Below are 14,118 nucleotides of genomic sequence, written 5' to 3'. Positions count from 1 at the left end.
AAATGTGAGTAGTCCCTTTCTAGAATTAAACATTTTCCGACTGTCATCTTAATCCTACTGTGCAGCAAGACAATAATTGATGGTTTTAAAATCTGCTTTTTCATGTACATAAAGAAGCTGCATTTACGGGAGCAGTTTGGCATCCAGCTCCATTTCCCAGGCATCTTTGTATTCAGAACATTACTTTGTATTGTACTCTTTCCTCTGTTTCTTAATTAAACAGCATTTGGTACAGTAGAACTGGTGTTAGAAATGTCAAGAATGGTAACCATGCAAACGTTTCCTTTTTTGTTACATCCAGCAATGCTGACAGAGTCCCTGGATCTCTTGCAGAGCGTTTCTTTGTAGTTATAACTTATTTCTTCAGGCTTCTGCAGTTCTGTTTTGTTTTATTTAATAATACATGAAGAAATTAAATCACTGTTACTTGTTACTCTGTACCTAACCTTATGAGAGCAGAGATGTACATGTTAAGTGTATATGACTGAACAATAACAAAATGGAAATTGCAAAAGGTTAAAGTTGATTTTGGAAATGAGCTGTTAGTGTTCCTGTTTAGCTGCTGTGTTCTTTCCCAGGTGTGTAGTGTCATGAAAAGTGTCTTTACCTTGTGTAAGTAAGCAGTTTGATCACTGCATCCAACGCTGTCTTCCCCTTTTAATAAACAGGAAGGGAAAGCTAAGAGGAAAAAAATCGGTTGCACCTGTTGTTTTCTGAGGACTCGTTCTGCCTTGTCTGTTTTATACGTGTGGAAAGTGTAGCTGTTTGGCTGTTTGCGGTTGTTCTGTAGGTGGGTGGTGTTTCTGGCTGATCCACATACCTCCTGTGGTAGAGGAGTGGGTTAGTTTATATTTCATTCATTTCCTTCTGGGTGTGAAAGGAGTAAAACACGTTGAAATGAACATTAGTGACAATACTGCTCAGTAAATGTGAAATCCCCTGTTGAAATCAATGGGAAAAAGAAAAAGGAAGTGACAAGAAGTGCTGTAGAAGCTTTTTTCTTCTCTGAAGACGAGCGATTATTGGTTTCCCCAAGCCCTGCAGCTGTCCCACTGTGTATTCAAAGGAAGCTGGAGGAGGGAGATTGGAAAATGTTAGAAGGAAAAAGCAAGGCAACTTACCAAAAGGAGTCAGTTTCCTGGAATAGATAAAGTTACTAGCTGTGGGTGATCCTGGCAGATGAGTGTTGTGTTTTTTGTTTGTTTTTTTTTTTTTAAATTGAGAAATGGGGAAGTGGTGGAGTAGAAAAACATAGTCAAGCTGTTGTCCCTATCCTGTGTGCTCTTGTGGCACTGTTTGCCTTGTGTGTTTTAGTGAGGGACCTGAACTTTATTTCTATGTGGTCAGTTCTCCCACTGGAAGGGCTGTGAGGAGTAAAAGCTTACAGAGGAGCACGAAGCATTTGAAAGCAAAACAGATAAGAACTAACTGAACTTCTCAGCGTTGCAGGAATCAATTTCAGAAAACAAATTCAGCAATTAAGACAGTGAGCTTTGGTTTCGTTGTTAGCTCAGTAGCTGCTTATATTTGCCCCTCTAAGAATTACCTGGGCTGTGTTCCATCCAGGTGGGTTTTGTTCAGAGATCACGGGGCCCACCATGTAGGCATTCTGCAATGTTTGCTGTCCCACATACCAAATAAGTAGTGTGAGATCTGGCATTCTTCACATTACTAGGACAAGCCTCCGTGCTCCACTGGTGTATATTTAACAACAAATCAACCCAAGCTCTACCGAATCTTTTAAACAAAAACAAGCAGCAGGTGTCTACAGAAATTGTTTTATAAAGGGCCGTATCTTGTATGCTTTGTCTAACAGCTCCTTGGAGGGCAGTGTATTAGTAGTGTTTCTTATGACTCTTTATGGGTAGTTAGAGCAGTAATACAAAGGAAAAGTGTGCTTTTCAGGTGAGTAATAAGTTGTAGTGGCATGACGTGTAAAATGCTGCACTAGAACCTTATATAACTTCTGTTGGAGGAGGTTATTTTTAAAAAGTTAAATGCATGCCTTTTTTCAATCTATGCTTGAAAACAGCAAGCGTCTCTTCCAAACTTAGCCCTAACGGAACCATACCTTTTAAAAATAGTAAATAAAGGGACAGCAGTGAAGCTCACCACCAGCAAAGGTCAACTTAACTTGAAACTGTTTTTTTAAATTATCTTCTACATTGTGTCCTGTCTCCTTCTTAAAGTGCCCCACCTGAAAAGGATAGAGTACAATAAAGCTGCTTGTGTGACAGTGTTGCTCTTTTTTTTTTTTTTTAAAAAAAAAAAGACAAAATAAGTACATGGGGATGTAGAGAGTCTAAATTCAGTAGTTAGTACATTTTGAGCTGAGGTGAAAGAATATAGTCATTGTTTTTGTGGTACCTGGTGTGAACATCATGTTATGCTGTTTGTGGAATCTTGGAAGACAGCAAGCTGTCCTTGTTTTTGTTATTGTTTTTTCCTGGTTATTTATTGTAAGTAAAGTTTCCTTTACCTCATTGGTTTAAAAACAGATTATGTGTTTGTTACATAACTGCTTTTTAGCATAATTCCTTTTATTTTTTAATAACTTCTTAGGGTTCTTAAGTTGTTTTTAGGCTCACAAAAGAAACTTCAGTTAGATTCCAATTTCCTCTTAGGAGAAGCTTCACAGAAATTATGATTTCAGAGGACCCTATAGTGATTAGTAATGCTACCTGCCAGTATTTACTAATTCTTTAAGGTTTGTACTTTATAGGTACAATAAATATCTGTCTTCCTGGCTAGCAAAAAGAAGTGCTAAATTTAGTGTTAGGATTGCCCCTGGTTATAAAACATTTTTTCTTGAAAGATTTATTCTGAGCATTGGAAAAAAAAAAAAACAGCAACCAAAAACAAACAAACAGAACCACCACCACCAACAAAAACAACACCTGTATATATAAAAGACTTGTCAAACTATGCCAGAGATAAAATCTGGACATAATGTTAAGTAGTACTTTATTGGACCATTCTTCAGTTTTTTTCCCCAGTGGTTGGTTTCAGGTATCAAAATATTCCCTTGTTAGATACCTTCTCAAATCTCTCAAACAAGAACTTAAATTAGGTTTTCCCTTGTTTCATTAAACAGCAAGCTAGACAGGATCTGGCTGAGGTCTTAGCTAAAAGGAACATGCTCAAAAATATTGCTGACTCATCTTGTGTTTTGCTTGCAGATACATCCGGTTATATGGGAGAAAATTCAGCAAAGAAGATCACGTGCTTTTTATCAAACTGCTGTATGAGTTGGTAACAATTCCAAAACTGGAAATCAGCATGATGCAAGGATTTGCACGCCTGTTAATAAACCTGTTAAAGTAAGTACGGGTTTCTGATGACTACTGAAATTTTCTTCTCTAAGTAGTTGATCACTTCACTTTCCGCATGTTGTTAGATACTTCAATGCAATAGTATGTTCTGTTACAGGTTACTTCACTTAATCCACCCTGCACAGGTGATCTTGATTAGAAAGTTTGAAAGGGGAAAGGTGTTTACATAATGCAAAGCTTTACATGTGCTTTTAACAGTGAAAGAATGTCAGCTTTTCAATATTAGGAAAAGGAAGTACCCCAGAGAGCTAAGAGTTAAGGCTGAATCCTAAGCAGGGAGGAGGTGAAGACTGTCTCACAACTTGATATGCTTATTTCGCTTAGTCAGACTTCCGTTGAAGACATTGACAGCTTGAGGTCATTCAGAAATTGTATAAGTGGTTGCCTTGTAAATTCCCTGACCTTCCCGCAGTTTATGCCAAATGCTGAAGAAGAGCATGATTCAAAGCAGTATTCCTGATCTGGGGTATTTTGGTGTGCAGTAGGCCAGTGTAGATGTTTAATCCTAAAGTGCTCCTTGCTTTCTTATATTATAGGAAAAAAGAACTACTTTCCAGGGATGATTTAGAGTTACCATGGAGACCACTTCATGAAATGTTGGAAAGGATATTATACTCCAAAACAGAACATCTTGGATTAAATTGGTTTCCCAAGTAAGTTTGCATTTTAAAACCTAAGTACTTGTTATGCTTGAAAGTACAGTTACAAAGGCACTGTTAATGTCTGTCATTAGGTATGCCGTAAATATTTTTGTTTATATTTCATGAAATTGATTTCAATAAGTGCATGTGAGGCTACAATAATTGATGGCAGGATGTACATGATTTATGTTTGTTACACTGTTCCTTTCTGAACATAATCAAGTTCACTTCTAAGTACACTGAAACAGGGTCTCCATCAACTTGTTTTCTGTCTGTGACTGTTCAAGTATTATCCCTGACTCCTTTTACTGAATAGAAGATCCCATTGCTGAAATGTGACACAAATAGAAAATATCTGTAGCTTTGTAACTTGTCACCCAGCACTTGTCTAATGGCTACATAGCCGGAAAAATAATTTTGCTAATTGTACTATTTTGCAAAGTTGCACTATTTTGATAATTGTAGATGCTACTTTTAAGTGAGAATCCAAAAGAGCAGAGCCTTTTTCATGTGTATGCCAGCACAAGTGTCTGTGGGGGTGTTGGCTTGTCACTTTTCATTTACTGTGTGAGAAAATTGTGTAGTGGGGAAGGAGGTTAAGCTGGGACGAAGCTATCGGTTGTGACGGTCTGTCTAGCTTCTAGCTTTTATTAACAGCATTACATATCAGACACTCCTTCTAAAAATGCAGTGCGATTTGTTCTCATACGGTGCTTTTTGTTTTGGTGTTTTTCAAGTCAATTTTGAGGGGTATCTTTTTGGTGGATGTTGAGATATTTTTAAAAGCTGGGTTAATTTGATATATAGCTGATAATTTAACTACTCTTTTAATTTTTTTTTACATTCAGTTCATATCGACCAGGCTTGTCTTCACCTAAAACATTTGTGCTTAATGTATTACATAGGTGGTAAGAATGACTTTTTTTGTTCAGCTCTGGCCGATGTGTAATCTTCTGCATGTTCTGTTAGATTGTAACACCTGTCACACAGGCATAATTTTCTGTGTAAATAATTGTATTGGAAAACCAATGTTAACATTCCACCACTGTTTATGAGAATGTCGCACTGTATGTAAGCCTTTCTAATTGGGGAACAAGAGAGCGTGTGTGAAGTGGCTGATAAAGTGGCTATTCGCTAACTAATTTAACCAGCATATGTATTTGGAGGGTCAAAGGAAAGGCAAATTTTATAGTTGAATAATTAGTGTCTGAATACAGACAAAATCAGTATTTGTGTAGGAGTGCATGTCACTGTGTAAGTTTACCTTACTATTAAAAACAATGAAATCATGGAAAGTGCTTTAGCAATGAGGTAATAGGGCCTGGAAAATGACTCGGGGACAACCTTGTAGTTGTCAAGTGTGAAACCGAGCTTCTGTGTTGGCAGAGTCCATTGTGACAGTGGAAAACCATATCAGAGGGTTTCGTGAATATACAAGTTCAGAAATAGTTTAAAAGTGATATAAGTGGAAGTAGTCAACAGAGAGGAACTTTAGGATTGCAGTGGTTTTGTTTGGGGTATATTTTGCTTGTATTTTTATTTTTAAATCTTTTGTTGTACTAGTCAAATACTGTTTTTTTTTTTTGGCTCAGCATAATTAGAAATCCACTGGAATAATACCACTTGTGAAACTATAGCTGGATCTCTTCTCATTGTCTTAATTATAACTCTAATAATGGAATGTCTGCTGTAGGGTTAGAACATCACTTCAGGCCTGAATCCTTCCTGAAAAATTGAAAATGGTGCTTTTGCTGCTTTTTGATAATATAAGAGTCAACAGTGTAGGTTTGTATTTTATTGCTTTAACTGAAGCATGTTTCTCTTTGAAAGTGCAGAAAAAATAGATTTACAAATTAATATGGTGATGTCCTTCCTAAATGAGGAAAACAGTTGTGTGGTGCCAAAATGATGAGTAGTGTTAGGGTTATGGTGGTGTTGGCTGTTTTTGATGTATCCCTTTGATGAGGTGTAATAACGTGATAATCCTTCACATAACAGAGGAACTAAAAGCAAAGAAAACTGAAAGGGAGGAGGAGTTTTCCTTTATCATTAAATAAACTGCTTCAGTAATTAATAGGCTAATATAATAGTATACCTACCAGCATAAGTTACTTCGTTATATTTGTTTTAGAAAGGTTTTAATGCCTTTTCCAAATGGTCAGGGTTAAATAGTTGAGGAGGAACAGGAGGACAAACTGTAGTGGGCTGTGGATCCAATCCAAGGTGCTTTATGTATGGAACTGTTTGCTGTTGGGCTCTCTTAACCCTTGGCTAAGTTCAGTGGTACAGCTGTGTGCAGAAACTTGCTAGTGTGATAAATGCAGATATTTTTGAACGATTCTGCAATAATGGGTATGCAGAAAGTCTAACCAGAAGGGGAACAGAAGCCACTTAACCACTGCTACAAGGCTTGAGAGAGTTGGCTTAAAGTGATATTGAAAACAGCAGCCAGCGGTGTCTTGTCCTTCACAGCTATGTTGTCTTGTCCTTTTCTAACTAGTTGTCGTCAGAGTGGGGTCTTACAAGATATCTTCTGTAGTTGGTCTGTGGTTTAACTGCATCTTAGATAGAAGCTTCTTCACATATGAAACTGTTTGCTGTTTGTTTTTTTTTTTTTTTTTTTATAGCTTCCATTCTAAATTTGTGATCAGGAGGGGAAAGCCCTTCCAGTCTTCCTCTTTTGCTCTCTTTCACTCACAGATGCTAAGATTGGACTTCAAACTTGTGTCCTTGAAAGGCTTGTTGCTCTCCAGCCATTAGTATTTGTATCTTAATATTCTTCTGTGCTTCAGATTCTCCGCAGCAATAGTCTGCTTCAGTACAACGTGATAGTATGGGAATATTTGTTTTGTCACAGAAACAATTTTCATGTTGACCTTTAGTGCTCTTCAGGAATGTTGCTGCTTCGTGCTTTATCTACTCTTGGAACCTGTTTCCTAACTCTTTCAAGAATGTATTCTCTTTAACCCAGAATCTTTATGACCTTCTTCTGGAGTTTATCTTATTTTTGTTTAATGAATGGTTGGTCATTCATCTTTGCATCTTGGAAGCAGTCAGTAAGCTCAGTTGTCATTCTAGCAGAGATAAAAGATTTACTTTGTCACTGGTGCATAAAACGTCCAGAATTTTGCAACTTCTAGAGTGCTGCTTCGATTGAAGTAGTGTTATGAGGGCTGGGTGGGCTTCTGCTGGCTTGCAGTGGATGTTGAGGTGTTGGAGGGATTCTTTGCACACAGACACCCACCCATCCCCAACTGCTCTAGAAATGGTGGTTTATTTTATTTCACCTCGCTTGTTTGGGATCAGTTTCGTTTGTGTAGGACTAGAGAGAGTGTGTGCATGCTCTGTATTTGTGTGTCTTGAAATTACTGATCTGAACTGATCTTGGGTGAGAGTCTAAAGATGATAAATTTGAATCATCTTTATTCTGATCAGAATAGCATTTCTGTAGCTTAGTTTGTGATGGTGACTTAAAGAATGCATTTTTGTACTAAGAGCACATAAAATAAATTGCGTAAGAGATTCTTTTGCTAGAAATTGTGTTCAGGAAATGATCTTTGGTGAAAGCAGAATTTAGTCTTGAGCCTGTCTTGTAGTAAACAGTGGACTTTACAAACCTAAAAATTGGCAGCCTTTACGGTTCCATTGATTTCTTCCCTCTGCCTCCCTTATTCTTTGCGATTATTCTGAATTCTTTGTTTTTTTCAAATGGTTTGATGGTAATTCATGTTAAAATGATTTCTCAAATTAAGTGACTCTAATTCTATGATGAGCTTTATTGCTATGAGTGAAATGCTTAAAATGAGCTGTTAAGTGCGAGGGGAATGTAATGAAATAACTATTGATTTGCAGATACTTCTTTCTTAGAACCTCTGAACAAAACCAACAAAAAAAAAAAACAAATTGAAAAGGTCAGATACGGTGTTTAGAATCTAGAATGTAAAAATAATTTTCTGAAGTCTATTGCTTTTATCCTATAAATATTTAAGATATAATATTTATTTAAGAAGATAGCATGCTTTGCTGGTTGTTCATGGATAAAATGCAGGATATTGCTTCTAAGAAATAATTTTTTACTCTTTAGTTAAAATGCAGTGAATATTAGAGTGGTATATGAAAAGTAGAACCAGGAGTATAGGAGAGCAGTTCCACTCTGTCTAATTAGGTCTGCCTCGGAGGTGATTAGCTACTGCATGTTCACTGAAGACATCTAATTGCATCAACATTATCTTAAACTCTTAAGAAAAATCAACAAATGGTTCTTTTATTTTATGCTGTCCTAGAAATTTGGTAATGTAGTATCCTTAATATCTCCTTTCTTGTTTCAGTTCTGTAGAAAGTGTTCTAAAAACGCTTGTGAAGAGCTGCAGACCGTGAGTAACTGTGTTGTTTTTTTTTGAGCCAGTATCTTTAATATTACTTTTAGAGAGGAAAGAAAAGTGTTTTAAAAAGCAAACAAGTGTGGAACACTATTAGCTATTCTTTACCTGCTGTTCTTGCTGCAGGTTGAAGTTGTCTGGGGCGGAGAGTAGAGGCTTTTCTGTTTTACTGAGGTTGAGGCTGATCAGTGCATCAGGTTCATAGGTTGCTTAAAGTAGAAAACGGTGATGGGCATATTCAGTGCTGTAATGTGTAAGTGCCTTAGAATAATGTTTTTTTTTGTCAATAGCCTTGGCTGAAAACCCATTAACAGTAGCTAATTAAGCTAGGATATCACTTGATAAGGCCACCGCTGCTTTCCATCTTTTGTACTGTAATATGTGCAGAGAATGTGTGCACCTGAACCAGTTTAATTCAGTTTGTTGGCAGTTTAAGATACTGCAGAGCTGTAGAGAAGAAATTTTAAATCTTTCATTGTGTCATCCTTGATCTGAAATTGTATTTTGTGAAGTTTAAGTGGGGTTGAGGAGTACCTACCTATTGTCCCTGGGTACCTGGGTTTAGAGTAAAAGTAAGATTTGTGACAAATGGCTAGATAGGTATAAATGTTTAAAAAAATAATAATAATAAAAATTCACACGTGCACACTCCACCTTCAAAGCTAAGTCTGTATGTTCAATGGTTGCCTTGCATTCAGATATTTTCCAGAAGATGCCACTGCAGAGATGCTGGATGAATGGCGGCCTTTAATGTGCCCATTTGATGTTACCATGCAAAAGGCTATTACCTACTTTGAACTCTTTCTACCTACTACCCTTCCTCCTGAACTTCACCGTAAAGGTTTCAGGTAAGTGTAACTGAATGTCTCTTGGTGTAATGTTTTGCTATAAAAAGCAGTGTTCATCTCTTACAGGATAACATTCAAGTCAGGTAAATCAGATCATGTGGTGTTTCCTTTATGTGTATGTATCTTGCATTCATGTTGTAATTGAATTTGGTATTTGAAAACAACAGAAATGGAAATAACCACGTGCATCAGAATAGCTATTCATTTTCAAACGTACAGGTTCTGTAAATTTTGGATCGGTATTCTTGTATCTTGTAAATCAGTATTAAAAATTTCAGGTTTTAGCTTTTGTGGTGGAGCAGTGCTTATTTAGAACGCTTTCAGAATTGTTCTCCATGTTAGAGATCAAAATTATTGGGATCTTCTCAGTTCTTCCTGTTTCTATTTGAGCATAAAATTAGTGATGACACTAATTTGACCAGTCTGCAGCCTGGTCACCAGTAAAATGAATAGTGGCTTTTAGCAGCATTTTTGGAAGGAGTTCAAGACAAATTCTGTCGGCATTCTCCTTTTCTAAAAGTAACCTGGGGACACCCAGTGCCTGTTTCCTGAAAACTTGAAAGGAGGAGGTAAATATAGTTTAGGAACATGAATGTAAGCAAAGAAAGGGTGTGGAAGATTTGTATCCTTTGCTTCATCTGCATTAAGAATAGAAACTAATGAAAGTTGTAACCATCAGTCAATAGAGACAGATTTTAGATTTTAAACTAGAAGGAAATGAAGTGTGATTTGTTTTCATCCAGTTTACCTGTGCTGGGATGGCACTATATATTGACATGGTCAGGCTGAAGTATAGATAAGGAAATGCCTGGTGAGATTGTTGTGTGGAAGAGGGGAATTAAAAAAGAATAAGAGGAGGAGACCTAAAAGAATGGGAGGATGCTATGGGAGATGAAGAGGTACAAGCATGTCTGATCGCAGTTTGTGTTGAATGACTTGGGGGGCACGTGAGTTCCTGAGACCACCCGACAAAGTGGGTGAAATGTCCAGTGGAGGAGTTGCTTTCACAACGTTGAAATTATTTTGATTGTTCTCTTGCAGGCTTTGGTTTGATGAATTTATAGGCCTTTGGGTGTCAGTTCAAAATCTTCCCCAGTGGGAAGGGGTAAGTATTTATTATTTATCCTTGATAGAAGAGATACATTTAAAAATTCCTACAGTGTGCTATCAAGTCAAATGTTGATAGAGTGGATTTTTTTCTTTGTGCTTTAACTACTACAACAAGGCAGAGTTGTTAATTTCATGATTGTTGGCAAGAAGTTATTGACTGAATAAATGAGATGACAATTGTGCTTGGTGAGCTTAGTTTAATGGCCTTCTCAGGCAGTTTTACTTTGTCTTGGGAATGCTGGCATTTTCAACTGCCTGTTAATGCTTACGATGATGCATGGTGCTGTTGTGATTCCTGTAATATACAGTTCTGTAAAATAGCATCTTAAAACTTAGTACATCCTTTGCTATCCCTAATTTTTAATTAGATCTTTCTTTCAGCGATAGCTCGTGTACAGTCACTCTGTGGCTGTTTCCTCTGTTACGATGGGATGCTCTGTTTGCTTTTTCCAGCATCTTTGGACAGTATGCTTGTATTACTTTCCTTAGTTTAAGTAGGCATATATATAACACATTTATTCACAGCTTTTATTTGCAGCTCTGCCTTGAATTTATGTTGAAGTCTTTTGGTCACCAGGTGGTCTTGAGCTTCCTTGCTTGTTCTTGTCTCTGTTACCCACAGTTTTCTATAGCTTCACTGGAGGTAACATTCCATTTCTGTGCTATGCTGGTGATTGAATCCTTTCATATAAACCACGCACTGCTTGTATGGCAAAGACTCGCTCAAAACAGGTGCCTGACTACTGCTTCAGGTCTTACGCTCATGGTGAGGGCACAAAAATGCTCTTATAAAAAAAAGGAAAAAGACAAATAGGCTTCATATTCAGGCTGAAAGACTCTAAAATTGGTATAATTGCCATACCAATATGAAGTGCTTTTAAAGAGGCTGTTTTAATCTTCAGTTATCAAACTTCGAAGAAATCTCTCACAGGTTAGTTTCTTCCTCAGCTTTGCTGCAGGGGACTGCAATGAGTTGTCATCTTTATTTTAGATCCAGTAAAGAACCTCTACTCCCCTTGGCCAAAACTACCGTTGGGCTGTATCTGTCTGGCTTACTGTGTGCATCTCATGACCATATAAAAACTTTGGAAATGAGAGAAAATCTCGTTGAGATGACACAACCAGCAGCTTAGGTGCTGTTGGTGTCAGCTAACCTGTGCCTTGACTTTCTTGCAGTGAAACTTGGCAAATTACCAGTTGTTTTTTTTTTCCATGCTCGGTGTGAACATAAGCTCGTTGACCATCTGGTTCTTTTGACTAATCTCTGCCTGTATATTCCAGGAGGACTTGTGTGTGTTTGGAGAAAACTAATTTCCAAAATAGCATTGAATGTGGCCTTTGTAGCCCATTCTGTTTCTGGCAATTTTTGTGTGAAAAGGCTGGTGCAGAAGTCTACCTAGTTGGAGTTGTGTTTCGTCACAGATGGAGAAAGGCAGTCTTTGTTGAAACAATTGGCAATTTTCCAGATTTGGACAAGTTTTACTTTTATTTTATGCTGTCTGTATACACTTTCATGTCTTCCTGATAGCTATCCAAAAAAAGTACAATTCTGTCTACTCTTTCTGACAGTAAGATGACAGCCTGTACTTTTAGTAGTGTTATTTGGCTTGTTTCTGCCAACTGGTCTAAGAAAAGAACCATCAACACTCTTCTCATAAGTAAGCAGTTGTCTGTGATATTCTTCCCCTCTTCCACTGACTTCTGACAGTTTGCTCAGAAGGCACAAAATTTTATTTTTGTTCATTTTTGTTTCGTTTCCTTTTCTGTCTTATCCACCTTTTCAGGGCAACCTTGCTCATTTCATCAGGCTTGGATGTAGATAATTAGACATGTGTTCTGACTGTGCAATCCACTTTAAGCCTCTGTCTGCTGCAAGCTTTTTCTCAGCTTGCTTTGGTGGGAGTTGGATTTGCTGTTTAAAGGGAAGCTACAGAATCAGTTGCCTTTGTGCATGGGAAGGGTATTTTTCAGTGGGTATTTCCTTGTGTCAAACAAAAAGGTAGATTATTTTTAAAAATGTAACATTTAGGAAAGGTAGATCTCAGTTACCTCTTTTTTCCCTGCTTTGTAAGGGCTTAAAATATGAGTTGGACTCCTGAAAGTAGGAATTGCCTGCACATACATTATGAAACATGGTTTTAGTGACTCCTGATAGACTGAAATCTCCCTTTACAAATATTGTACTGCCATGGATTGCTTTTATATTGCGTCTGTAAGGCAAGTTGAAGGGATTTGTGCATCTTTTATAGTAATATATTCTAATGAATGTTTCCTTCTTTTACCTCTGGTTTCAGCATCTAGTAAATCTTTTTGCTCGCTTGGCCACTGACAACATAGGGTACATTGACTGGGATCCATACGTACCAAAGGTAATGTTTTTCATTTTATTAAATTATTTTGTTTACTTTGAGATAAGTCTTACTATGCAAAGGATAATACATATTCTCTGGATGGGTCTTGTACTGCAGCTTTTCCTATGAGGTATGTTCATCTTAAGACCTAATGTGAACTTCAAGAATTTCAACTGTCCTTTTATAACAGAAAGTATTGGAAGTTGATACTGTTAGTGCCTCACTTAAAACCAGACTGAAGAAACAAAGTACCTTACTATACAAGTTCTCTCTGAATGTATAATTAATACCATGTTTTTGTGGAAATAAGCCTTAAGGATATTCTTTTGATAAATGCTATGCATATAACCTTTGAATCTTGCAGCTTATGGATTTTTAAAGATGTTCGTAGCAGTTGTATTGTGAGGGGTATGGAAAACACAAAATGAAAAAAGATGCTTTCTTTATTTTGTCTAACATGTAAGGGAGAAATGGATGGAAAACAGATTTTCTTCAACCTTTTCTTTTGTCCTGCATGTGCCTTTTTTCAACAATGTGAGAGGGAGAGAGTATGAATTGTTTGAAATTGTTTCAGGCTGTGAATGTATAATTTTAGTTCTCTAATGCTACTCATTTGAATATTAGACTTCGAATTTTTCTAAAGTCAAAGAATTATGTCTTTCTGTAAAAATGTCCTGTCCTAGTCTCAGTCCTGAGAGTTGAAATTGTCTGCTCCTAATGTGTGTAGTTCTCTGCCCAGAAAATATTTATTCTAAGCAGGTAAATAGGACCAACTTCTGCAGGAGCAATTTGCTATAGGAACATTCTAAGCTGTTACTATTTTATGGCAGGTTTATAGTAAGCAATTTTTAAAATTGTTATTTACAGATTTTTACCAGAATTTTGAGGAGTTTAAATCTTCCAGTGGGAAGTAATCAAGTTGTTGTTCCAAGATTCCTAACAAATGCTTATGATGTAGGACATGCAGTAATGTGGATCACGGCCATGATGGTTAGTAACTTTTTTCATAAAGTATAACAAAAACTATTAATGCAAACCTCTAAGCAAGTATGCATGTAAAACGGATGTGTTATGTTTAGTTCACTGCAGAAGTATGTTTTTAGGCTACCTGTTGCCCAAGGTTTGTTTTAGAACTTATTTCACTGTTGGTTTTGGAATGAGGAGGAAAGGTTTATCTCACAGCTGCTGTCTGTGCCATTTTGGAAATGAAGGGTCAGCTACAAATATCACTGCAGACTCACACCGTTAAGACCCATCTACCAACCGAATCACCCCTTTTTAGAGTGAACCTCATCAGATTGGATGGATCTTGCTTACCTAGTGCTGAGTTGGGGGTGGGTGTTGCACACGTGATTTTGATGCTTTGAAATATGGTTGTGGTGAGTGAGTAGTCACTTGTGCCTTGTATTACTGTGTGTTATATTTTCATTTCATCTTGGTCTGTGTAATAAAATCAT

At 37.1% G+C, this 14,118-nt stretch overlaps 1 protein-coding gene across 3 annotated transcripts in view; it reads left to right on the top strand.

Moving 5' to 3' along the window:
* The window catches only part of PSME4 (proteasome activator subunit 4), a 63,888-nt gene that overhangs the window by 6,759 nt on the left and 43,011 nt on the right, over positions 1-14,118 (top strand). For 2 of the 3 annotated variants that reach the window (XM_068675202.1, XM_068675200.1), the window contains exons 2-9: positions 3,180-3,320; positions 3,869-3,985; positions 4,822-4,881; positions 8,302-8,346; positions 9,051-9,200; positions 10,242-10,305; positions 12,605-12,679; positions 13,529-13,651. In XM_068675202.1, the coding sequence (XP_068531303.1) occupies positions 3,280-3,320; positions 3,869-3,985; positions 4,822-4,881; positions 8,302-8,346; positions 9,051-9,200; positions 10,242-10,305; positions 12,605-12,679; positions 13,529-13,651 (675 nt within the window). In that variant the 5' untranslated portion in view covers positions 3,180-3,279. The remainder of the gene's footprint in view (positions 1-3,179; positions 3,321-3,868; positions 3,986-4,821; positions 4,882-8,301; positions 8,347-9,050; positions 9,201-10,241; positions 10,306-12,604; positions 12,680-13,528; positions 13,652-14,118) is intronic. The other variant, XM_068675201.1, reaches the window with a different exon arrangement.

Source organism: Anas acuta, chromosome 3 (genome assembly GCF_963932015.1).
Source record: "Anas acuta chromosome 3, bAnaAcu1.1, whole genome shotgun sequence".
Lineage (NCBI taxonomy): Eukaryota > Metazoa > Chordata > Aves > Anseriformes > Anatidae > Anas > Anas acuta.
Note: the sequence above shows the minus strand (reverse complement) of the source record. Positions and strands in the feature narration are given on the sequence as shown.